At 36.1% G+C, this 26,765-nt stretch overlaps 1 protein-coding gene across 5 annotated transcripts in view; it reads left to right on the top strand.

The window, feature by feature from the left end:
• Positions 1-26,765, top strand: part of IBTK (inhibitor of Bruton tyrosine kinase) — a 62,953-nt gene that overhangs the window by 20,687 nt on the left and 15,501 nt on the right. For 3 of the 5 annotated variants that reach the window (XM_065631913.1, XM_065631910.1, XM_065631911.1), the window contains exons 7-25: positions 223-340; positions 1,712-1,892; positions 4,296-4,419; positions 6,784-6,961; positions 8,490-8,667; positions 9,483-10,079; positions 11,362-11,448; positions 12,413-12,495; positions 12,597-12,634; positions 14,282-14,378; positions 14,770-14,871; positions 15,842-15,959; positions 17,549-17,609; positions 18,343-18,470; positions 20,247-20,359; positions 20,979-21,127; positions 21,865-22,028; positions 23,809-23,901; positions 25,053-25,211. In XM_065631913.1, the coding sequence (XP_065487985.1) occupies positions 223-340; positions 1,712-1,892; positions 4,296-4,419; positions 6,784-6,961; positions 8,490-8,667; positions 9,483-10,079; positions 11,362-11,448; positions 12,413-12,495; positions 12,597-12,634; positions 14,282-14,378; positions 14,770-14,871; positions 15,842-15,959; positions 17,549-17,609; positions 18,343-18,470; positions 20,247-20,359; positions 20,979-21,127; positions 21,865-22,028; positions 23,809-23,901; positions 25,053-25,211 (2,768 nt within the window). The remainder of the gene's footprint in view (positions 1-222; positions 341-1,711; positions 1,893-4,295; positions 4,420-6,783; positions 6,962-8,489; positions 8,668-9,482; positions 10,080-11,361; positions 11,449-12,412; positions 12,496-12,596; positions 12,635-14,281; positions 14,379-14,769; positions 14,872-15,841; positions 15,960-17,548; positions 17,610-18,342; positions 18,471-20,246; positions 20,360-20,978; positions 21,128-21,864; positions 22,029-23,808; positions 23,902-25,052; positions 25,212-26,765) is intronic. The other 2 variants (XM_065631914.1, XM_065631912.1) reach the window with 1 other exon arrangement.

Raw genomic sequence — 26,765 nt, 5'->3', positions numbered from 1 at the left:
AAGGAGATTTTATTCTAGTTCTAATTGGATAATTCAAAAAGTTTACTTCTTTTTATTAGTAGTGCAATAGTGCCCCACTTGACAAACTTCTGAAGTAATCCTGACTTATTAGGCTGTATGTGGATTGATACTAATGTTTCATTCTTAATGACTTGGAGTTTGTACATGTGAAAATCACCTGTTGCTGCTTAATATTAAGATGTACTTTGGATTTGTGCTTAGGTTCAGGCAAAAAACCTGAAAGGTAGAATGGTGATTGGAGTGGCTGCAGGCAGATTCCATACAGTGCTATGGACTAAGGAAGCAGTGTATACCATGGGGCTGAATGGCGGCCAACTAGGTAAGGTAGAAGCATTCTGAAAGTAAAACTCAGCCATTAAAAAAATGTTATTCCTCATACTAAATCTGTCATCTACTTCTTACAACAGAAGCCTGGTTAAAGCTTTCTTTTTTCCCTCTCTTTTTTTTTTTTTTTTTAAACAGTATGACATATCTTCACACTCTTCTTTTGAAGAATGCCTTTCATTACTGTCAGTCACTTTCACATTTTGAGATGATGGGAGCTAGTCAGTCTTAGCTCTGTTATCTGAACTCTTTATAATTCTTTTGCCTTCCATGTATCTTGTGTAGTCCTGCTGCTGAAGACTTTCAGGAAACAGAATGTTGCTGTTTGTGTTGCAAATTACCCTGTGGCATGCTTATCTCCTTCCAGCAGTCTGGCTGGTACTGCCCTTAAGAAACTAGCACTGAGCTTTCCTGCCTATGTTCGTCTTTCACTGCACACTGTAAACCTGCTACTGATAAATTTTTCCTTACGAAATTTTTAAACTGAAATGCTTGCCCATATCTAGAATTTTTTTCAACAATGCCATTACAAGAATCTTCGCTTAACTCAGTATTATTCTGAAATGAAGAAACTAATAAAAATGTATTACCAACTAGTGAACTTCTTGATTTGTTGTATGAGTGGGATATTTTAATTGCTTTTGTCTTTTTTAATAAACAGGCATTGCAGTATTGGTTTGGATTTGCATTTCTGCAGTTCTATATTTGTGTGCAAACAAAACTGATAGCTAGCTTTGGTACTTACAGTTAATCTGCATCAGTTCTAGCATCAGGTTCAAACACTTTTTGTATTGCTTTTTAAGATTGCAAAGGTATGTGGAAAAACGTCTTTGTTGGAGAAGTATCTTACTAAAGAATATATGTTTTTTTATTATATGTACTCATCATATAAGTCTTTTTTGTGGTTACTTGTGTTGTTGAGATTATTCTGGTGTGCGCATGGTGCAGTGCAGTGGGCATAGCACTACACTGTCATATGACAGGGCTGCTTCCAGCTTTCAAAGTAGCTCTGCCGCCTGTTCCTGGTGTCTTCAGCCGTAATATGATCAAATAAATGTTCTTTCTTTGGAATCAAAGGCAGTACCAGTGCAGAGTCTAACCACGTTAAATAGTGTTCCCTGTAGAATATGCCTGACTTCCTTTTTTCATGTATCAAATCTTGAATGTTTTCTGGTGTTTGCGGTGAACTAACAAATATGTGTGGTGGGTCACTTATCTGTCTGACTGTTTTGAAGATGAATTATCAAACTACCTAAAAAGTCTTTTATAATTTAAAGTTTCTTCCAAATAGTGTAGCAAAGGGTCCTTTAAATGCACAATGTGTGAAATGGCAAGTAATGTTTTTGGGGTGTGTTGTATTTTCTAGGTTATCTTCTGGATCCCAATGGAGAAAAATGTGTAACTTCACCTCGCCAAGTTTCTGCTCTACACCATAAAGATATCTCTGTGTCCTTGGTCTCTGCAAGCGATGGCGCTACAGTATGCGTTACTGAAAGAGGAGATATTTATTTACTTGCAGACTATCAGTGCAAAAAGATGGCTTCAAAGTATGTGTTACTTTTCTAATTTGTCATAAAGAACAATGGGGGAAGATTTCACTGTAGTCTTGCAAGCTATTTTAAAGATTTTTGTTCATGAAGTAGAGATAATACAGTGCTCGCCTGAGTTTTCTTCATTTTCAGTTCTTCCATATGAACTGCGGTTACCTTGTTTGTTTGTTTCATTGGTTTTGTTATTAGATTAGTCTAAGGTGCCAGTCACTATTTACCAAAGGTATTTTAAGAAAACATGCCAAGAGGAAATATTTTGTACTATAACTTTGTAAATATTGAAATTGGTATTTTTTGTTCATCTGTTAGCTTGAATTTGTATAAATGCATCTAGATAGAAGCATTAAAGATCTGCTATTCAATTTAATTATGTTGCTATGATTTTTGAATCAGTAGTTTGGAGCCTGAATTTCATAATTAATGTGTGGATATAGTATGTTATAAAGGGTAATTCAGCTTTCAAGGGGGACCTTATGTCATCATCTGGTCCATATGCTAAAACCTGAATGTAAAACCTGCTGAAGAAACTGGGCACGACATAATGAGGTAGATAGATGATGGCAGAGCGGTGGATGTGGTCTACCTTGACTTCAGTAAAGCATTTGACACAGTCTCCCCCAGCATCCTCACAGCTAAACTGAGGAAGTGTGGATTGGACGATCAGGTAGTGAGGTGGACCGCGAACTGGGTGAAAGAAAGAAGCCAGAGAGTCATGGTCAATGGGGCAGAGTCTAGCTGGAGGCCTGTATCTGGTGGAGTGCCACAAGGGTCAGTACTGGGGCCAGTATTGTTCAGTATATTCATCAATGACTTGGATGAGGGAACTGAGTGTACTATCAGCAAGTTTGCTGATGACACCAAACTGGGAGGAGTGGCTGACACGCCAGAGGGCTGTGCTGCCATCCAACGAGACCTGGACAGGCTGGAGAGTTGGGCAGGGAAAAATTTAATGAAATATAACAAGGGGAAGTGTAGAGTCTTGCATCTGGGTAGGAACAACCCCAGGTTCCAGTATAGGTTGGGGAATGACCTATTAGAGAGCAGTGTAGGGGAAAGGGACCTGGGGGTCCTGGTGGACAGCAGGATGACCATGAGCCAGCACTGTGCCCTTGTGGCCAAGAAGGCCAATGGCATCCTGGGGTGTATTAGAAGGGGAGTGGTTAGCAGGTTGAGGGAGGTTCTCCTTCCCCTCTACTCTGCCCTGGTGAGACCTCGTCTGGAATATTGTGTCAAATACTGGGCCCCTCAGTTCAAGAAGGACAGGGAACTGCTGGAGAGAGTCCAGCGTAGGGCAACAAAGATGATTAAGGGAGTGGAGCATCTCCCTTATGAGGAAAGGCTGAGGGAGCTGGGTCTCTTTAGCTTGGAAAGAGGAGACTGAGGGGTGACCTCATTAATGTTTGTAAATATGTAAAGGGTGAGTGTCACGAGGATGGAGCCAAGCTCTTCTCGGTGACAACCAATGATAGGACAAGGGGTAATGGGTTCAAGCTGGAACACAAGAGGTTCCACTTAAATTTGAGAAGAAACTTCTTCTCAGTGAGGGTGACAGAGCACTGGAACAGGCTGCCCAGGGAGGTTGTGGAGTGTTCTTCTCTGGAGATATTGAAAACCTGCCTGGACACATTCCTGTGTACCCTCATCTGGGTGTTCCTGCTCTGGGAGAGGGGGGTTGGACTACGTGGTCTTTCGAGGTCCCTTCCAATCCCTAACATTCTGTGATTCTGTGAAATTATTTGATCCCATTCTCTCTTTCTTAGTTTGCAATGACAGATTAAAAGAAGTAATTAGGACTCTTGCCCAGCTAACTCCCAGTTAGCTTTTCAGCTTGCTTTCAAATTCTAGCAGTATTTATTGACATGTTATAGCTTAATGATTATTTTATACTTTGTTTTCTACACGGTTGTAAATGAAGGTGCTGGCACTTGGAGAAACTTAATACCATGTATTGCACTATTATACTAAGAAACTGAAAAGAGAGAACATGCATGGTTTTGATCAGGTGAAAAACAAAACCCACCAAAAACCTGAGAAACAACCTACTGGTATAAGATAGGTCTTTTAATACAAACAGCTACATGAAATTTATACCACTATGACTTTTGTAATGCTGAAGATCAAAGCTACATCTTGTACTGGTTTTCAGTTACAGAATTTTGTGAAGAACCTGTAAATATGATGTGACTCACTTAAAAGCAAAGCAAATATTACACTCTTCTAATAGTATTTTATTAGCAGCTATGTTAGTAATACCAGTGAGAACAAATTAAGTAATTTTGCAGTTTCACTACCTCAGCTGTATTCTTTACTGCTTCTCTAAATGAAAAAGGTAACTCTAAAATAGAACCAATATCAATACACAATGAAGAAATACTAATTTAGCCTTTTGTGTTGTTTCAGACAGCTGAACCTTAAAAAAGTTCTTGTTAATGGGGGATATTTGGAATATAAGGTAGATACCCAGCATCTTCAAGAAAATGAGGGTCAGAAGATTTGCATTCTAGCTCTGGATGAAGCTGGAAGAGTAAGTTGTGTCCCTAGAAATCATAATTATATAGCAAGATGCATACTGATTAATCAAACTTTTAATGTAAGAAGTTGACAGGACAAAATCATGCATAGAAAATACTCAGTTCATTTTTGTAGAGTTGCTGGTCTTGTGTGTGTGGTGGTGGTGTGTTTTTTGTGTGGTGTTTTTTTTGTTTGTTTTGTTTTGGTTTTTTTTTGTTAAAAGTATGGGAAGACTACCAAAGTCATGTACAGTAGCTTATTTTTAGATCTGTGAACATCTAATGGCTTTAAACTTTACTTTTACATGCATAAGTGGTAATATAGCATATATAGACTGTGGTGGTGGTGGATTTTGGTTGTTGTGTGGTTTTGTGTGTTTGGTGGTGTTTTGTTTGTGTGTGTGTGTTTTGTTTTTTGTTTTTTTGGTTTTTTTTTCTTTCCCACCTACCCTGTCATCTCTCTGCCCTCCACAAATAGTCTCAGAAGTAGTCTCTGGACTTGAAGGTCTAGAGCCTTTGCTGAAAAGCAGCTGTTCTGTAGATGGGATGCCCCTTTTATCGCTGAAAACTTCCAGTTAAACCTGGTGAATGGCATAGTATTCATAGTTAAGTGTAGGCACTGTGTTGACTTAGAACTGGAATACTACGGAGGATTTATTGTTTCCTTCCCTCATTCTTCCACAGAATAACAGTTAGTAGGTCCTTTCAAAACCCCAGCCTTTCCTAGAGCTGCTCACTGGGAAGTCTAAATCTTCAGTGCCCTCTAGTGGTGTTTACAAAAAAATTTTGTTCCTGAAATGCTGCTTTAAAGAATGTTAGAACTGAGCTCATTTTATCAAACTAGGGAGCGGTGTGGGTGTTTTTGCTTCTTTGTATTTGAGTGAATTATGTTTTGGGATGATTTTATTTATTTATTTGGTCATTAGTTGTCTCAGAGATTATAAACTTCCATTTCAGTAATTGTCCATGTGAGGTTTAGCCTCTAGCATCTGTAGTATTGGTAGTGTCCCTTCAACATCTTTGCGATACTGCTTTAGCAGTTAGAAACTACTTCGTCCTGCGTGAGTGGAACTATGTCAACCTACATTGCATATCTTTCCATGCTGAATACTGCCAAGTGCTGGGGTCTTTAGTGCTTTAATTATAAATTATTGAGTAAGGAGAAGGATGGGATCTTAATACTTGTATTTCCTGAATCAGCAGTTCATGGTCTGGCTTGATTGTACTCTCTTTAAAAGAGTACTGTTTAGCATAGAAACCAGAAGGCTTAAAGGGGATCTTATTAAGGTATATACATACTTGAAGGGAAGACATAAAGAAGATGGAGCCAGGTTCCCAGTGACAGAACCAGAAGCAGTAGGCACAAACTGAAGCACGGGAGGCTCTGTCTGAGTATCAGGAAGCACTTTTTCATTGTGAGGTTAATTGAACGTTGGCACATGTTCCCCATGGGGGTTGTAGAGTCTCCATCCATGGAGGTATTAAAAAACTGTCTGGACATGGTCCTGGGCAACTGGCCTTGCTTGGTGAAGGGGTTAGATTAGATAATCTCCAGAGGTTCCTTCCAGCCTCAACCATTCTGTGATCCTGTAGGGCTCAACAGAGGGGAAAGGAAGTAGGTTACTCAAATTATTTTGTTCCCTCCTTACGTAGGTGTTAACAGACCTGTGCAGGGTCCTTCAATGGGAGAAGACAAAAGCCTGACTTCAGCAGCAGTAATGCCTGGGCTTTACCTTGCATGAGATTGTTGCTTCGTATTTGCTTCTTTCAGACATCTAAAGTATACCTTCTAGGAATCCTGCTGTGCATACAGTTCTTTACATTTCTGTCGAGTGTTCTGAAGTTTGTGTTTGGTCATGATCTCCATTCCAAAATCTTGGCTGATATGGAGAAACTTGAGGTTTTTGTCAAACAATTAACAGGAAATGGTTTAAATTTTTGGGTGCTACCTTTGAATTTTGCCTGATTTATAAGCAAACCAGTAGGACAAATCTGTAAATCAAGAGCTAGATTAAACTTGTTTCTTGACTTGATGACACCATTTGCTGTCCTTGTTGAAATGTCAGTAAAAACTGACCTACAGGACTGCTGTGAAGATGTTTGAATATTCAGATGTTTAAATATTCAGAAAAACTTTTCAAATGCCCTTCATGGGCAAATGGATCTTGATATCGTAATAAACTTTCCCTGTTTTACTTGTGGGTTCTTTGTAATAGATGCTCATAACGCTTTAGGATATAATTTTGAAGAATGTTTTTCTCCTTTTATATGCAACTTTGAGATGGCATGTTCTTGTGTTTAAAAATGTAGTGTGTAATATGTAACTGCTTTTATATGATATGAGGTTTTCCCCTTTCTCTGAAAAAATGGTATTATAGGTGTTTTGCTGGAAGTCATCTAACAACTCCATGAAGCAGTGTCGTTGGGTGTATGGCCGGCAAGTCTTCATGTCCGATGTTGCTTTAAACAGGAATGAGATAATGTTTGTCACACAGGATGGTGAAGCCTTTACAGGCAAGTGGCTGGAAGAAGGGAAAAAAGTCTCGGAAAAGAAAGGTTAGCTCTGATTTCTTGATGGTTTTTAAGTACTTCAAATCAATATAAAAATTTAATTGATTCTTTACAGTCTCTAACAGTATTGTCTGGTGAGTTTGTTCTTTCCTCTGTGACTGCCAGTTGGTAGCCTTGACCACTACTGTTCTCTTTCCTCAGTAATACTAAGCTTTACTTACTTTGCAGCCTTCAGTTAACCTTGAGGTGCAGATTTATAGGAAGAAAAGTACTTCTGAAGAGTAATAGTAGCACAAGAGTCCAGTGTAATGATCTCGTCGTGTATTAGATGACCATTTGTAAGAGACTGGCACTGAAGAAAAGAAGGAGCATGTACTTGCTTGCACTGTTAAGTCTGTGAAACCTTACCATGTTTCCCAGACCCTTATGTGGACATAATACAGGGTCCAGAGCAATTTCTGCCTTATTAACTTGGCTCATATTGCTGAGGGTAGGTCCTGATGGATTGTTTTACCGTGAGGAAGATACCTATCTACTACAGGACAAGATTTTAATTAAAACTGAGCTCTGTTCATTTAGGGATCTTAGAACCCTATGGATATAAATGGATTTACTTCCAGTTCGGGATGTATTTGAACTCTATAGCTTTATGTTGCAGTTCTACTTCGTTTGATATGGAGATTCTATCTTTACATTATTCAGTCCATTTTTTGCATTCTTTCACAGTAAAATTCTTTCCTGTGTTGCTTAATCCAGAGCTACATACTACTTTTACTCTGTTGCTACTCTGTTTTACACAACACATCACATAGTAGTTCCCTCATTACAGAGGCACCAAATCTATCTCCTTTTTGCTCTGTTTTTCCTGGTGCTGGCATGTGTCTGTAGGCATTCTCTTCTTTATGCTTACTGCTATTCTTTTTGTAGATTTAGTATCTTAAAGAAAGATTCAGAATCCAGACCTGTTGACTAGTTAAATGTCTAGTTGATCTTCGTCACTGATTTGTAATGAATGAGATATTCTGTTGCTTTGAATGGTTTTAATGAATGCGGCGAATGCTGCACATGTATTTGATTATCCAGTTCTTGAAAAATAATCCAGTGTTCAGAGAATATCATGTTTTTTCAATAGTATTTTATTTAGCTATAATTTAAACAGATATAATGTGAAGTCCGAAGGTGGTTGTATTATATCTACTGTAATTGATATGACAGGAAAAGAAGACAATCTTGCACTGCTGTACACTTTTGCACAGCTTGTTTCATTCCACAAGAGATTGCATTGAATGTTAGATGGAGTGTTTTGCTTTATATGAAGAAGTGACAAAACACTTCCACAAGGAGTTCTGGATCAAAAGTCTCCAATATGTAGTATGAAGCCTTGTTCTTAAAATGTCTTCCTGCATTTCAGTTAAGTGAGGTGAAATCTTCACCATAATTTAGCCTTATTCAGTGACTCCATCAATGAGTTTCTGGAAGTCATAAATCTTTCTTTTTTTGTCAGATTAGTTGCATTTTAATTAGCTGCACCTTTATGTGGGATTTTTTCAATTTTTTTTTTTTTTTTTTTTAGCAGAACTCATCTCAAGCCTTCAGAATTCTTCACTTGATATGTCTTGTGAACATGATAAAAACAGTGTGTATGAAAGAATTCGACTTCAGAAGCTTACTTTTGTCCACCGAGCTGTTAGTATTGCCACCGATCCTAGTGGTTGCAATTTTGCTGTTTTACAGTCAGATCCTAAAACAAGGTATATTTAAAATATCAACAACTGTAATTTTTCTCATTTTTGTGTGTAATTGCAATCAAATCATTCTACGTTTCAAAATTATTTTTTGGCTCACACAGAAGTCACAGTAAATGTGGTTATCCATACTGCTAGAGAATAGCACTTGTTAGTAAGCAACTGTATTGAAGTTACCCAAAGACCTCAGCTTATTTATTTGTGTGATTAACATAGATAGTCTTGATGTTTTATCTAAAGCGTTTAAAACAAGCATTTGCAATGTATTTCTCAATACACTCTGAGCTCTAAAGACTGTAGAAATTCACCTCTTCACTGATCAGTAATAATCTTTTACGTAAAAGAAAAAAGCGGGTCTTTATTTGTTTGGAAAAAATGTTTAAAGTAAAATTAATAAGTAAAATACTGAACCATATTTCTTGCACTCTCGTAATACCTTCTAATATATGTGATACGTAAATATTAGCTTTTTTTTTTCTTATTGCTTTGAATTGTAATATGAAATACAGGAAACATTTCTTCTATGTTTTCTTGTTAGAAGAATGAGATGAAGATAGTTCTGATAAGACTGGCTACATTATAAAGACAAAATACTGTGTTTGATATTCTCAAGCTAGACAGATCTTACATATGTGGTTCTTTTTGTAAAGAATAGGACAAGAAATTTTAAGTAGTCCAGCAATGTAAGAAAAAAACAAACAGAAAAACCCAACACAACAAACCAAATGGAAACAACCTCACCCTCTTCATTAAAATACCATGTAAAATTTTATGGACCTTGTAAATCATAGAGTTTTTTGATGGATTTTATTTTGTTCTAGCCTCTATGAAATTCCAAGTGTGTCGTTATCAAGTTTTGGAGAGGATTTTGGCAAACTGTTAGATGAAACAGATGAAATGGACAGCATCCATGACGTGACTTTTCAGATTGGCACAAGAACTTACCCCGTGCACAAATACATCTTGGCTGCACGCTCTGACTTCTTCAAGAAGCTGTTTGTTTCCAGTGACAACCAGCTAGACACCCCAGATGTCTACCGTAAAGATGAAGATGCTGTTGGATGTGATCTTTATGTAATAGAGAAAGTTCATCCAGATCTGTTTACATACCTTCTGCAGTTTGTATACACTGATACTTGTGATCTTTTAACTCATGGTTATAAACCAAAAATCCTGCATAAAGGAAAATCTGAAGAATATCAAGATACTTTAATTTCTAACCTGAGCAAAATGAGTTTTGATGACAACGTTAATGGAAAGTCTGCATTTGAGATCTATAGAAATAATCAAGTGCAAGTTATAAATGAAAAACAGAAGAGCAAATCCAAAAAAAGCAAAGTTATTGGTGAAGAAGCTAACCTCATAAAAATGTTGCAAAGTGCTGCAAGGAAGTTTGGACTCAGCAATTTAAGTGGAAGGTGGGTGAAAGGAAATGCGTTTATATTCTGGCAAGCTCTTCACGGAGTAGTGTTTTTGTGTAAGCTGATCTAACTTTAGTTGTTATTAAAACAGAAGGCTAATTGGGATTGATGTTTGCCTTTTACACTTACAAACGATAAAACAAGTAAAAAAAGTTTACAACCCACACCATATCATCTCTTTAAAGCAACATCTGTTTGTTCCAATGCACTTTGCTAAAAGAAAGCACATGTGACCTTTTCGAATAATGTCAGAAGCAGACTTTAGTAGCATGACTGTGTACTTAAAGCATAATTTTTCAATAGGCTTCTATATGATAGGAATGTGCTGTTGGCCCTTCTTGTATCCTAGAACCTCTTGGCCATTTGTATTTAAAACATCTGTCCTGTGTATCTTTAAAGGCATGAGCTCTCTGAGACTGGCCATCTGATGCAAATCATCTGACTTTCCAGAACAACTGTCATAAAACATCAATACATGTTTTTTGTTAGAGGCAGCTGATCTGAGTTTTTGATTGATGAGTGTCTATGCTGTGGTCTGTAGTTTACCAGTTTTTCCATAGACAATGAACATATTTAGCATTAAAAAAAGCAAAGTTAAATTCTTGTTCAAGTGATGCATTTTTAAGGTTAAATGGTGTGACTAATGGAATTGAGACTAAATGTCTCTGTGGAACTGTATTATTCAGATTTTTTTTTTCTGTGTTTGTCTTTTCCTTTCAAAGGAAGGAATGAGCTTTTTTCAGGGCAGTTTTCTTCACTGTATTTTCTGCAAATACTTAAATTAATCAGCAAAGATGTGAAGTTGCTGCTAAACCTGGGTTCTCAAGTGAAATTTCTGTGTACAGAAATTTCTGTGTACAAAGCACTCTCCCTTTGAAAGTGTATTGCTTGATAATCCATCAGCAGCACTCTTCTGTCTTTAGCATCCCATTCACAAGCCCCCTTGATGAATTTGGATGCTAAAGAAGCCTGTGCTGAAAAATGCATCTCCTCCAAACCACTGTCTTTGCTCAGATAACTGACTGGTAGCAGTATAGCTTTCATTTAAGATGATGAATAAGAAAGCCACCATGTGGAAAGAATGTCAGTTACATTTTACTTTGCAGTGAAGATATTCAAGTAACAACTGGTCCTTTCTAGTTTTCTGTGATTAATTAATTTGATCCTTTTTCATATTCGCAATATGAGCCCACTGAAGTGCTGTTACTTTGTGAAAGTTTTTGATGTTTTGAACTGTATACTAATTGTATTACTTATTACTAATGTTAATGATTTGCAGGTTGGATGGAGTCAGATTAGAAAATGGAAAAATTAATGTTGTCAACAAGAAGAATGGGAACAAACCGAAGTTAAACCAGAAGAAATGGTAAACTTTTAAAATCAAGCTTCCGCTACCCCCACTGTTTTCCTCTTCTGTCATCTCTTTATCTGTGAAGCGTAGGCTAAGGGGTGATCAGCTTTTTTTAACTTCTGATGTAGACTTGTCTCCTTCACAGTATCTCATGTTTGGAAGTTCTGTATAGATGCTTATAGACTCATCTATGAATTAGTAATCTGGAATAGATGATGTATAGTATATTTCTGTGTCCTTTTTTTTTTTTGCTGGACATCAATGTGTTCTGTGGTATAACTGTGTCATGGAATACTATTACCAGTAGAAATGTTGTGGATAATCCAGTCAAAGGCAGTTTGACTTATGCAAATATGCTTGCTGTGAGAATAAGACTACATGGATTGGTAATAAGACAATATATGTATAATATTTTTTTTCTGATTCAGAAAATCTCTGGAATATCTTTCAATGGAAAAATTCCTTAAACTTTTATCAAAGTGATGTTTGTTTTTTAATTCCATTGATGTGATGGGGCTATTTATATCCAAAGGCTTGAATAGTCTTCCTACCTAATGAAAACTACATTGCATAAAAGTAGCTTTTTCACAGAATTTGGGTTACTTCACTCTGAAATGCATTGTCAAAGCTTACAGTAGCTACTAATGTAAAAGAAATAACATAAGGCCATTTAAGATTGACTAAAATTAGCCATAATTAATTTATTTGTTCATAGCAGTTTTGAAACAATAATTGACTGTGTTTTGAAGGAAATGATTCAGATGGAATTTTGAGAGCTCAACTTTGGACAAATAAATTGTCTCTTGAAACTATTGTGCCTGTAGTTTTAGATTTATTTAATATGATATTATTAAAGTTCAAGTGTGATTTATTTTAAAGGATAAATCCTAACTTGCTAAAGTAAGCATTTATTTGTAGAGTTTACAACTTGCAGCCCTTCCGAATAGTCACAGTTTTGATCCTGTTAAATATCTTCTAGTTCGTACCTCTGCGATGTGACCCTGAAATCTTTAGATGGAAAGGAATTCCCGTGTCATAAGTGTGTGCTTTGTGCAAGACTTGGTATGTGTGTGTATTTTTATATATATCTAAAATTCAAGTCATACTGTCTTTTTTTAATTGAAATTTTATTGCATCTTGAACTGAAATGCCTTTCTTTACAGATTATTTTCACAGCATGTTAAGCAGCTCATGGATTGAGGTAAGATTGCCAATAAACATGTGTGGTGGTATGTTTTGTTGCATCAAATAAGTGATAGCTTTTCAGTTTTTCCTAGAATAACGTATCCTAAATACTGGGGAAAAGGAAAGGCTGGATCCTTGAATCCTGTTTGCAAGAAAAACAAACAAAACCCAAACACATTTTGGTTGCTTTGTGTTTGTGCTATTGAGATTATGTATTAAATGAGAGTAGTAGATGTAATAATGTATACAAAAGGAAATGAAAGTATTACTTTTGTTTAGAGATTAATTTTTGAGCTAGTTTATGGATTTGTAAAAGCTGCTGGACTGTTCTTATGGGATACTGCTATGGATGAATTTCCTGTTTCTTTCTGTAAAGTTCTTACAATTTAAGTGGTGTGCAGTATGGAATAGCTTTTCATATGTACTTAGTCACCAGCTGCTGCTTCAAAAGGTGTAGATCTTTCAGTTGTCTTGGTTCCTCTTTGTCAGCTGTCCATCAATGCCCTAGTTGTTCCTGGACATCATAATTTCACTAAATGCCTTTGATTAAGTGGCTGAATACTGTTGATAATCCCTCTTGAAAGAGAAGAAAGGTGTAAATGGAGAAGCATTTTTCAGAGACTGAATATTGAATCAGTGTGCAAGAATCTTCTCAACTTTCATAGCTTTTTGGCAATTTGTAAATCTAAGAACCTGGCAAAGTACTGGCGGTTCTGCTGTGTAACAGAACTTTACCTATCCTGTAAGTTACTGTGCTGCCTTTTGTTCAGTCATCCCTGAAGAAATGTGTCTGAAACACACTGTGAGACAAGTTATTAATTTGTTTTTAAAGTGTTCAATGTCCATTTGTATTGTAGATTTCTATATCGTAAGTTATCTATTATTTTGTAAGTAAATCTAAATCATACTAAATTCATAAGTATAATAAATATTTTGTGAATCAGGTGCTCTGCATGTTGTATAAAAATCTTAATGTCTGGGAGAAGTTCTTAAACTTTGGATGGGAAATACGTCAGTACCAGTAGCATGTCTTAAAGCAAAAGAAATCTTTTAGTTTAAAGCTTTGCTTCAGTACCACTTGAAATAAATCAAAGTTGTTAGGCACTGATGTTGCATACACTTGAAAAGTGACAGTTACATGGTTTAATGGCTAATGTTTGCTCACACAAAAGCTTTGCTTTAATAGTTAAAATGGCTCTTAAAATGGAGGGTTTGCCGAGGATCTTGTTTTCTGAGGGATTAACAGTAACTGCCGCTTTCATTTTATTCTTGCCAGGGACCTTGCGATTTCACTAGATCTTTTCCTTTGAAAGGAAAGCAGTTCAATACTTGCATAGGTGATTCCTGTAATTCTACTTTTAGACAATTGTGGTTAATATAATATAATCAAGGCGGATTGTTTGAGAAGATGCTTAAACTGGTGAAACAGCGAACTATTTCATGGATCTTTATTCAGAAGTTTGGACAGATTTTAATAGCTCTGATGCAATGAATTCTTAGTTGAAGAACATATTTTGTGCAAATGCTTAAATAATTGCTTAACTTTGAAAATGTGACCCTCATTCTGAGTCATTTGCTAAATATAATTGCTGTCTTAATTTTGTATTTTATTCCAAGTAGTCAGTGTATTTTATTTTTTTTTTTTAATCCTTTTGCCTTTTAGGCTTCCTGTTGTTCAGCTCTAGAAATGCCAATCCATTCTGACATACTACAGATAATTGTAGATTACCTGTATACAGATGAAGCTCTTGCAATAAAAGGTGCCATTAATATGTTTTCAACTCAAGTATAGCTCCTGCGGTTTTTATATTTTTAAAATAGAAATTCAATAGTTAATATGCTTGTGTTGAATCTTTATGTAGAAAATTAAGTTTTTGTGCCTCTTGCTTTAGATTTTGAGGTGATAGCTGTACCCCAGGCCTTTTTGTACCTTTTCTTTAGTTTGTCAAACTGCAGTTTTCCTTTTCCCTCCTTTTCTTGCTTCAAAAAAATGACTGTTTTGCTCTTCTAAGCTACTCCTTGTGCTGTCAAAACCCCATGGAAATTTGCAAAGCCATTACATTTGTCATTTGGTAAAATGTTGTTGAAGCTGTATGTGTTATAGTTGCTTGTGACTTCGCCACAGTGTTTATGTGATGCTTTCTTTTCCAGATTCTCAAAATGTCGAATTCATGTGTAATGTTCTCGTGGTAGCTGACCAGCTTCTTATATCCAGACTCAAAGAAATCTGTGAAGTAGCCATTGCAGAAAGACGTGAGTTCTTACACTTGTACTATAAAGAGTTAGAGAATAAAAAATGCCATTTGTTTGTTTGTTTTTAGATGTTAGTGTTATTGCCTATTTCATAACAGAATTATTTGCTTATGTTCTGTTGCTCTGGTTACCTTTTGCTGTTCATTTCATAGCTGTTAACAGTTGCTTCTTTGGTTTGGGTGATGTTCTAGATTAGCATAATCTTCCATTTCTTCTGCATCTTTGTCTTTATCTCATGCTCTTTAATTTAAAAAAAAAAAAGTTAGAAAAGTAAAAAAACCCAAACAAACAAACCTAACGCAGGAACGCAAACAGAAGCCACTAAAACAAATAAACCAAGCTTTTAATAAACCTCTATTTTATTGAATTCAAAGTTCTTATCTTTAAAACATGATAAAATTAATTCTATGTTTCTATTTCTGTCCTTGTATTTAGTTCTTTTAATTCTTCTGTTTGTTTGACACAGTGCTGTTTCTATATGGCTAAGATCTGTCTCTTCTAGGAAAACACTAAGTGTTGTTGCTTAGCTTCATACAAGAAGTCAGAATATAATTTTTTGCTTGGCATTTCTTAGTGATTTCCATTTTTCTCTCTCTTCCTCACGCCCTGCCACTTTACTCCCCTTTTTTTAATTCTTCCCTACTAAAGGACCATTTGGAGCTTAAAGAACCGTTTATGCTGTATATGAAACTTGCTATTTTTTTCTTTCTTTTTCCCCTTTGTTTTGGACTGCTGAGTTTCAATGTATTGAAACTAATATTCTGTGAAGCAGCCATTGCATTCAAGGTGCTACAAAGTTATTTGGAGCTTAGTGTAGTTTATGGCCATTTGAGCATTAGCATTCTTTCTAGGAATGGAGAAGCATGATATGTTTCAATAACTAGATCACACTGTGCAATAAGTCTTAAAAACTGCTGCATGATGTTGCAGCGAGTTATCCAATTTAGTTTGTTGTGTTTCTTCTTTGCAGTTACTTTGAAGAATGCTGCTGAGCTGCTGGAGTTCTCAGCAATGTATAATGCTGAACAGTTAAAACTGTCCTGCTTGCAGTTCATAGGACTCAATATGGCAGCTTTGCTTGAAGCAAGGTAAGGAGGAATGCAAATATGTTCAGGTACTGGCTGTTATAATAAATTCAAAATCCCAAAAAGGCAAAAGGATTGGAAGAACTAATAGGAACAGGTCAATGTTAAAATGAAACTGAATGCCGCTAGTTTAAAGGGAGGGCTCATTTTTACCAAATAGGGAGAGAGAAACTAGTTAAATATCTGTACATACTGTATCAGTTCTATAGTACAAAACTGTATATTACAATCTGATGTAAAGAGTCTGAATTAAGGGGAAAAACCTCTCTTGAGTTCAGTGGACTTTGACACAAAGTCCGATCTTGTGTGAGCTTGTAAAATTGTTTTTGAAGACTGACAAAACTACTGTTTTGTGTGTGTTGTGGTTGGGTTTTTTTTAACATCATACTGTGCAAATTGAATTTATTTTAAATAGGTTTACTATGGCGGCTGCATTTTCCAAAGAGGATGGACCTGCCTTCTGGTAGTGTCTTTGCTTTACCTGTCTGCAGTGAGGGCTGAAGAAATTAATTAATTAGCCTTGCTTTCAACAATAATTAAGCTCGGCTCTAAGAAGTTGAAGGGATATACTGGCCTTCCATCTCTTTATTCTTTTGGACAGGGCTTCAAGTAGCTTCCAGAGTACCTATCATCTTCGCAGAGCAAGCTTTATCAACACTGATTGAACTTCTTTGCTAGCAAAGACACAAACAAACAAAACCATAAAAACCCCATCTCTATTACTGCTCCAATCTGTCCACTCCTAGCCTTTTTGTCATGCTTCCTTTTACCTACAGAAGTTCTCAGACATCTGAACTAGTTCATAATGCCAGCATTTCATTGCTGTGTCACACAACTGCTCTGCTTCTGTCACAGATACAGGAATTCACTCATGTTATCAATTTTCCTCTTCACATCTTTACAAAGTATAAACATTTTAACCTTTTGGAGAGAAGAGTAAAAATCTAGTAACTGTCTTAAGCATTATTCTGAATTCAGATTTTTTTCATCCTAAGCCTGTAAAGGACATGCAATATTCTTACTGCAATTAAGACTGTATCTGCATTTTAGTGAAAATCTGAAAATGTCCTTCCTGGGCAGCAAGACTTTAATCTGAGACACGTGAGACAGGCAGAACTTAGTCGTGACAGCTTTGTGCAAGGAGAGGTGCTCAGGCAGGCAAGACAGTTCTGTTGATTAAAGTTTCTTGCTCTAGTATTATTTTTTGTCATAAATGTCAAGGGATGTTGTGGCTGAATTTTACAGAAGAATTTGTATAGTCTTGCAGTATTAGATACATGTCAGGAAGACTTCAAAGTATGCAGAAATAGGTAAAGTAAGGACCGGTTCATGGTAACTTAACTGTATAGGTCTATATTGGCGGTGGCCTTAAGTGAAGGTAGGCTATCTGGAAAGGTTGTGGGTTTATTCCTTCCTTTCAACAAGGGCATTGAGTAGTTTATAGTTTGTGTTCATTTTCTTCCTTCTGACACTGTGACCACCATGAATAGCTAGTAATGCCTGTAGGTGAGATTCATTTGAAACATTCATTTGAATTTTTCATTAATGTGACTTTTTTTTTTAAATATATAAATTTGTATTTATTTTTTTAGGACTTTGGATGTCTTGAGTGATGAAGTTGTAAAGGATCTTTCTGTTTATTACAGGAAAATGGTAAGTTGTACAACTTGAGTGTAAGCTGATTAGGTTTAAAATGAGAACAGATGGGTGACAAATACGTACCTGCATGGTCTGTAGATGACAGGCTGAATGTGCAACATCTGACTGAAAAGCTAAGGTTAGCTGCTGCTATTATCACTCTCATGGAGCTCATATTTTATTATTCACTAGCCACTCCTGCAACAGTATTGTGTCCTTTAATTAATTATACATATTAAACATATTAATGTTCTGTAATTAACAATTACTACATGAAAAAAACATAAGAAAAACCTATGGAAAAAAGCATCTGTCACTTAGAAGAAAGGAGAGAAAAAAACAAATTAGACTTCTCCAATGTAAAGTTTAGGGTGATCGTATAGGTCTTAAAAGCAGTAAGAAAAATAATGTGAAAGTTGAACTTTAATGCAAAGGGGAAAACCAAGGCATTTTATAATCCAGCATTCTTTAACTGTGCAGTAGTAAAAAGTTAATATTTGCAAAACCTTGAAGCATTTTTTTGTCAGGAATTATAGGCAGCTGAAACATGCATTCTGAGTCTGTCACTTAAAATAATTCTGTTTTGCTTAAAGGTGTAACTTAAGTCTATAAGCTGGTTAAATAATTAATTACTTGATCTGTAAAAGTGTTTTAAATGGCAGTTGGTTTTGGTGCTTTTACAAGAGATTATATATTTGCTAATATACAACTTAAGAGAATCTTAGTGTAAAAGCTTTTACGACTACAGATTCCAGCTATGGTCAGGAGAGTAATTACTCCATATCCAGATGGACCTGACATAAGTTCTTTAGAGCCTGAAGATGGAGAGAACTTCGTCTTTTTAAGGGAAGAAATGAATACAGAACAAAATTCTCAGTAAGTACTGGTTTTTCATCAACAGTATTAATTAGGTGAGCTGTATATGGTATTTATTGCCCTTTGAATGGTGTCTGACTCCCTTTGGGTGCAGAATTGAAATATTAAGAAACAGGAAAAATTGAGATTTCAAAGACTGTTCTCCATTCTCTAAGTATTTTTAAATGTTACAGTACTGCAGAGGAGCACTTTTTTCAATTTATAAGTAGTGTGTAAGCAAAGGTAGCAAAACAAGCAGTCACAGTAGTTTTTAGGAATTGTGCATGTGATGAAAGTACCTGTGTTTGTCACCAACTGTGGAGGTCATTGAACTTTGAATTAGTTTTTTTCCTCTTTTGATTTCTCCTAACTTTCATGTACTACAGGTCTGTCTGGACAATTGTGATAATCTTTATTTCTTAATATTAACATAATTGTCATGCAAAGTAGAAAGTTTTGTACGTGAGTTTTTAATCTGTCAGTTTAAAGTGGCTATTGTCTAGTTGTAGAATAATGAAGCAAGAGACCTGTGTTTAAAAAGTGTTAGAAAATGTGATCCAAACAACTGTAGATCAGGTCCTTTGGCCTTGGCCGTTTTGGGGACTTCTGGTATTCTGTCTTTTTGTTTTGAAGACACAAAGGTGAGAGCAATAGAATCTGTAAAGTCTTGTTAGACTGACTTAATATGCTGCTTTTCTCTGACAAGCAAGTAATAAAATGACAACTGGATTTTTTTGGTACAGTTTCTAAACTGAACAAATTGACTATGACATCACAACTATGAAAAGTTAATTTGGTAGGATGACTTGGTAACGTGCTTCCAAATAGTGAAATATGACGTCACTGTGCTGATGACTGTTCTGACCCCATGTGTCAAGAAAAGTTATGCTAAATGAACTAGTACAGATAAGGACTAGTAGTAGATCAAGGGAACAGAGAGGCTTCAAGCCTTTTAGTGTTTTTAAAGGCTAGACAATAGCCTTGAGAGAATAGGGCTGTCTGTGGATTAAAAGTATCCATGGATTAAAACCCAAGTATTGTAAGGTTACAGTATTGATACAGGAATTAATAAGTACATACGTAGTTATTCCACAAAAAGCTTCTCAAAGAAGCTTTTTGTAATAGGGTTACTGTAGCTGTAATTCATGTAATTCTCAATTTCTAGTATTAATGGTTTTGTTAAAATGAAAGATGCCTTTTATTTGATTCTACTCATCCTAATACCATATATAAGAACATGTGACATTTTGGTAACGTGACCATATACCTGCTTTACTGCAGAAGTAGTATTATCTTGGTGGCAATATTTGTGTTAGGGAAAAATGAGATCAACTGTGGAGTTTATTGAACTTCACTAAATTAAGAGAAATCAAGAGAAGAAAAAGTGGAGACTTGGCTGTAATTTACTTTGAGTCAGTTTCTGTGCTGTGTATCAGGTTTAATCTGGCCTGGGTTTCAGTGCCAGCCTATGCAGCTCTTGTCTCTTTCCCTGTCTCAGCAGAACTCTTTATGCAGTGTACTAGACCAGAGACTACATACAGACTGGAAAGATTTTTTTTTTTTTTTTTTTTTTTTGGTCTTCCTCCTGGATTTTTATACCCCCCAAATCATTTGCTAAATAGTTGTGCAAGTGCATAAGCAGAGTAGGGACAAGCAGCTAGTGACAGCTGGTGGGACCAGGTATTACTGCTTGAAGTATAACTGCGCTGCTGACTGAAAAACTTTGTTGACACTGATAGTTCTAAGGCTCGAGTTCTTTGGCTTTTCCTTTTTTTTTTTTTTTTTTTTTTTAAATAGGGAAGCTCTTTTCAAAAGAGCAAAAACTAAGGCAAAAAAGAAGCCACGGAAACGGTCCGACAGCTCTGGAGGATATAATCTGTCAGATATTATTCAGAGTCCAGCCTCCACAGGTCAGTGGGAAAGAAGTTCCTTTCAGGTATAAAAACAGAACATAAAGTTTAATATGCAATGCTATTTCTATATTTCAGTAGAAAAATATTGCAAAGATGATTTCTTTTCTAGTGAACACCATAGCTGAATTTAAATAACGAAGTTTTAGGATTAAGTTTTGTTTGAAAGGATGTTTGTCATATTAAGCTTATGCCCAAAGTTCAGATTCTGCAAAAGCATGTGTTTTTATCAAATAAAGTTAATGGGCACTTTCCCATCTTGTTTTAATAAGTGGAACATTTCTGCTATTTTTTTTTTCTGGAATATAAAAATAAAATTAGTCACTGATTGAAAAGATGGTAACAGCCTTCATTTTCAACAGAAAAGTATCAGTGTTACTTCGCAAAACTGTATATTGTAAGAAAGAGAAAGAAAACTGGGAGTAATCTTATTCTGAAAAGATATTTAAGATAGTCTTATATTTGCTAATACTTATTACAGTCTAGTATATTGGACTAGGTAAACTTCTGGTTATTTTGTATTCATCATATGAACTGAATAACTTTTTGTTTCTTTTTAAGCATCGTTTAGTCAGGCTCTCATGATTTAATGCTTCTGCTGTCTTTTCTTATTCCCTAGGCTCAGTAAAACTGGATAAAACTAACTCTGTAGAATCACTTCCAGAATTCTTAACATCTGACTCTGAAGGTAGTTACGCAGGAGTGGGTAGCCCCAGAGACGTGCAGTCCCCTGACTTCACAAAACCATTTCATCCAGAGAGGACCGAGGTTGGATTTCTTTGTTCCTGGCAATTTATTTGTTTGTGTTTATCTAGTCCGTGAAAAGCAGAGTTTGTATTTTGGAGTGTGTCTAAGGAGCTGTTTTCCTTAAAATGGAGTAGACAACTTTATGTAGTTATTGTTTGTCTGATAAAACAAACAAAAAAAGAGAGCTATTAAACCTTCTAAGGGTGATTTATTCAAATGGTACAGTAGCAAGAATTTTTCTATCCTGTAGCATTCAGAAAATTTCAAACCGAAAGAGCAATTATGTAAATACTTTTAATTCATTTGAAATGCAAAGCATGTCTGAAGTTCAGAGTCCAACAAACCCCAAAACAAGCCAAAAAACTCCAGGAAAATCCTGCTGTTCTTTGACTACTATAGTTGGACAGAAGTATGGTCCAGGATGACTGAGGCATAACTGGCAAAGCGAAATAAGTTTTAGAGAATTGTGCCTATGTTAAGTGTTAAAGCTTTAGAAGTGGATATCTCTGAGTGAGTTTTCCGCTATCAAGAAGCATATTTGTACGTACAGGATTCAAGGTGAAGTGTGAAACAAATAAAAGTACGAATATTAATAGCAAATTGATCAGAGATTCACTACGTTCTTGCTATTTTTGCGGTATCCTTTAAAGTCTTTTCACTTGCATGTCATTCAAGTCATCTGTAGCATCACTGGTTTTTTTTTCTAAATGAAAGAATATGAGTATATTTATTCAATATTTTTCTGTCTTTTTTTTCAGATGAGGGACAAAGCATGCAGTCAGGGTATGAAACCCCCTCAACCTAACAAGGAGATGAAGTCATGCAAGGGATCATCAGTATTGGCACAGTCTGTTCCACAGTCCATTCCCAGTGCCAGAAACAGCTCTGCAAGCCCTCCCAACTGGTTAGGAACCAGTTTCAGGTGGAGTATTAGTTGTGGTGCCTATTGGACTTAACAATCGCTGTTCTGCGCTTGGTGGTGAATACTAGTAATATTCTATTCAGACTAAAAAGCTATCTGCTCTTCAAAATGATCATCTGTTACTTGACATGTGAATTACAGATTTTGGTAGTGTAATAAGTGTTACATTTTTAGAAATCATTCTTTAAGAAAAGCATAGATGTATTTTTAAGTGCTACCAGTCTAGACTTCTAATATCTTTTTTTTAAGAAGGACTTCTTGGTTAATGATTTGTAAAATACTTGGTAGTTTTTTGTAGAATCAGACCATGCTTGAAGCTATTAGAAGCACCATTGTACTTGACATTTTTAAGGCATGCCTTCAGACTTAAACAGTCTACGAAAATCATCACCACAGGTTTACCTGATATAGTAATAAAAGTTGATTATTAATTTTTATCTGTAGCAGTATCTGCATATGAAAAAGGAGCAGCACTGTGATAGACTGAATTCTGTCTTGCCTGGTGTCCCATCTTTGATAGTTGTCAATAAAGGTTGAATATTGAAGAGTTTAAGTATTTAGGGAATCATATAGCGATATTTTCCTGCAGTTTTCCCAGGCTCTGTTGGTTTGTGGCCGATGGGCTTTGTTAATACAGGTGATACAGCTGTAGAAATTAAAAGCTGCAACTGTGATGTATATCATTTGGTGAGCGGAGTCCATTAGAAATCTGTGTTTTCTCTCACTATGTATTTGTGCAAACCTAGTCTACACAGAGAGGGTAACACATCCCACAACCAACTCTTTGGTCTTTGGCCTGGTTGGAAGAACCTCCACCTTCATCTGCTATCTTAGAGTCCCTTTCAAACATTGTTTAGAGGATTGCATGGAAGGGAAACAAAACCATAGGACTTTGTTGCAATGTCACTGTGCCTGTATGAGTTTCCCTTGAACTCTTTCTTCACTTTTTCTAGTATTGCTGGTGTGATGTCAGGAAAAATCAAGCAGCACTGTTGTGTAGAATGTTTAAAGGATTAATACTGTAGTGTATTTGATTGAACTACTGTGGAGGAGCAGTGATGACAGGGTTTGGTGTGACTTCCCAGTGGTTAATTCCCTGGTTAGTTATGGCAGTTGGGTTTATGTAAGGAGAAACAGAGTGCTGCTTATAGTTTGTTTCAAAGCCTGTCCTTGAATCTAGTAACACAGCTTAGTTTACAAATACCTTTAAGTACACAGGTTTTAATTTAGAGTTTTATGTAAAGCTTAGAAATTTCTGTGAAAGTTTAAAATTAGGCAATTTATGGAAAAAGAAACTGATTCCTAAAGTTCGAGAATGTTACTGGTGTTTGTACAGAGCTCTAACTTTGCAAAGTGTGTCGTATTTGCCATGTAAAATAATTTTAATCCTGTTCTTCAAAGAAAGATCTAATTCAGCCTTCATGAAAGAGCTATGAGCCATGCCTCTCTAATACTTAGTATGAGCAGTTGACTACTAAATAAGTATCCTGGATTTAGGTATCTAGTTTTTTTTAGAGTAATCATAGTTCACATCTTTTTGTTTCATAGTATGATGAGTCTTGAAAGTATTTTTATAGTGTGCTCTTAAATATGTATATATTTATAAAAGTTTTGTCAGAAACATTCTATTTGAGGTTTACCATAATTGAGGAAACGGACATAAATTATACATCCGGTTACCAATCTTATGTATGATTTAGAAGATTTCAGTGAAGGCTGGAACTGTGGTATCTAAGTAAAAGTGAGTGCCTTGTAAGATAACTTTTTGTTTTTCATTTAGCCCTGCCAGCCCTCCTGCCATGGATCTTAGAACCATCATGGAAATTGAAGAAAGTATGCAGAAAAGTGGAACCATGCCAAAGGCAAATTCAGGGTTGGTAAAAAACCAAAATCTATAAAAGAAAAGTGTGATAGACCAGGCTATTATGAATTTACTTAGTGGTTCAGGCAGTTCAGAGTTCAAAAAAAGCACGAGGAAAGTTGTCCTATTTGATTTTGAACGGCTTTGTTTACTTCAGTTCATTATGGTTTTTCTGTGAGCATACAAAATTTATCCCTTTATTTTACTGTAGTCTTGTTCAGTCAACTACTGCAAAAGCATGTCTTAGCTGCTGAAATGTGAAAGAGCTAGTAAGCTAGTATCTTAAATCAGTGGCCTGCACTACTGAGCTTTCCTATTTCCAACGAAAAAGAGCTAATTGTTGTCCCTAGCACTTAGTAAATTACTTGTGAACCAGTACTGTAATCGATAAGTTTGTTTCTTGTCTCATATTCTGACCCCCCGCCCAGTACCCACGTGTTGATATTGACAATTCTTCCTCTGACAGAACTGAGGGTGGTTCTTGCTCGAAGGGCCATCCCAAAGACATTTGGAGATAAATGGACTTTTTCAGGAGACAGTGGATTAAACCTAGTGTTTCTTAACTGGTGGCATATGGAAGAGAACTGAAGGTGACTTTCATGACCTTTGAAGTGTGTCATTCTTGTAAAGGAGAGCTAGGACAGTAGACATGGAGCCTAGTAAAGGGTTGCTGGCTAGGTAAGATTCAGAAGCTGTGAACAGAACAGCCAAGACTGAAGAATCCAAATAACTTCAAAACCAAATTATTATGAATAAAAGGAATGGTGATATGCTGTTGTATACGTTTCTTATGCATGAGTATTTTCGGTTTAAGGGAGCTAAGCTTCTGACAGTCTCTAAAAAGTCACAAAATTAGAAAATAATCTGATGGTAATCCATGTCTTTTGGAGACTTTATTCCTACTCTGCATGTTTTCATTTGTAGACATCTATGTGAAGAATAGTTTTATGATGCTTTTCTTTCTGTCACTCTTGATGTTTGTTGATCCTCCTTTTGTTCCTCAGCCATTCAACCCCCTCCTCCCCCCCCACCTGTACTCCCCTTTTGGCACTCCAAAGTATTTTGGTTTAGGAAAGATTTCTCAGTTTCATTTGCCAAGATGAAAGGTGAGTCATCTCACAGGACACTGATCTTACATCTGTCTTTGCAATATCAATTCACAGCAAAATGGCATCTCATGGAATCAAGCTTTCTCAGAAACAAAGGAAAATGATTGCCCTGGCAGCAAAAGATAATGGATCAGTAATGAGCAGCATGGAGCCTACTACACTGATAACCACACCACCTCCACCTACTAAAGTTACAAAACTAGGGAATGCATGGTATGTTATAAATCAAATATCACTTATTTTTCTCTGAAGTGGTTTTACATTGAATAGTCTCTTAGAAGCAGTTTCTTAAATAAAACGGCCTAGGTTCTGTTCATTAAAGACTAGCATTGAACTATTTGTATCCACGTTTGGTAGTAATCCAGAAATTCAAAGAGGGCAGGGAAATGCAGTGGTTGCAGTTTCACAGTTCTTTGAAATTTTGCTATAGTGAGTCAGAAAACTTCATCCCATCTGTTTCTTGCCTATATGTGATGTGGTATTTGCAGATGGTATCAAAGTGAAGCATAGAAAAAGAAGGTTGAGTACAGGCTCTGAAACTTAGTCAAGAAGAGGTTATTGAAAACCATTATGAATAGTGGTTTTTATCTGTCAAAAAAACATTAAAATGTTAGGTCTTCCTGGGGGAAAGGGCTAGAATTACTTTGGAGTAGAGCAAAAATAGAGTGAAATTATAGGTAAGAAAGTTACCTAGTTGTCTAGGAACTGGAGGGAGTGACAGATGCTGCAAAGAGTTCTGATGGTGGGAGGATGCATAATGGGTTTTAGATGATTTTTAATGCTGCTTACACACAATTTAAATGTTCAAGTTAATATCACTATCAAATAGAAAAATGGCTTACCATCTGTTCAATGAACAGGTTTACAACAATGAATGTACTGAGGTGCTAGCCTGATTCATGCTTTGTTCTTAGCATTTACAGTTTGTATTGGATGAAAGCATAAAAGCATAACTGTAAAAGTTGCAAGCTGTGTAAATTTAATGTTTTTAATTATTACAGAATAAATAGCTCTGTGCATCTGTTTAACCTGAGGTAAATGTTGGGCAATTCACCCCCTTTCTCAGTTCAAGAAGGTCTAGAATTTTATTGCAGCTTCCTTCTCTATTGGTACCCTAGAAGAATTGCGATCAGTCTGCTCTATCTAGAGCTTGCCTCTTTGTGCCTCAGTGGGAACAAAGCTGGCTGCATACTCACCACAGTCACTATTTTAAATGGAGTCTTTTTTGCACAATTTAGCTGCTTTAAATGCTATTGTAGTAGTTTTCCTTTTGTATTAGATAGATTTTAAAGTAAAATAGGAGTCTCTTTGAAACGATAGGTTTATTTTCCACAATTAGAGCCATCTCCTTCTTGTGTTTTGTCTCTCCTGTCATCCTTTGTATGAACTGGTTGCTCCTTTCAGAAATAAGAGTAGTAAGCATCTGCTGGAATCTTTGCCTTTCTGTTATGTTCCTGTACATTCAAAGCAGACATGTAGCCTGTTAGCTATTTAATGGGCGTATGGAGACAAAAAAAATCACCTCACTAGCTGGCTGATGAAAAGGTAGGCTGCTTCCTGGCAGTGTTTGCTTACTGGAGAGGCGTTCTGTGTCAAAAGGTTTAAAGTATTGTCTAGAACTGCTTGCTTCTCTGCTCCATTTCATATATCTGTTATCTTTCTTTTTTGAGTGGATACTATTATGATCAGCACCTTGAGTTTGAAGTGCCTTTAGATTTATTAGAGATTCCACATAGATCTGTTGGTATGCTGTTACCTTAGTTTAAG

This window comes from Caloenas nicobarica, chromosome 3 (genome assembly GCF_036013445.1).
Source record: "Caloenas nicobarica isolate bCalNic1 chromosome 3, bCalNic1.hap1, whole genome shotgun sequence".
In the NCBI taxonomy this organism is placed as follows: Eukaryota; Metazoa; Chordata; class Aves; order Columbiformes; family Columbidae; genus Caloenas; species Caloenas nicobarica.
This window is presented reverse-complemented; position numbering and strand designations above follow the sequence as displayed.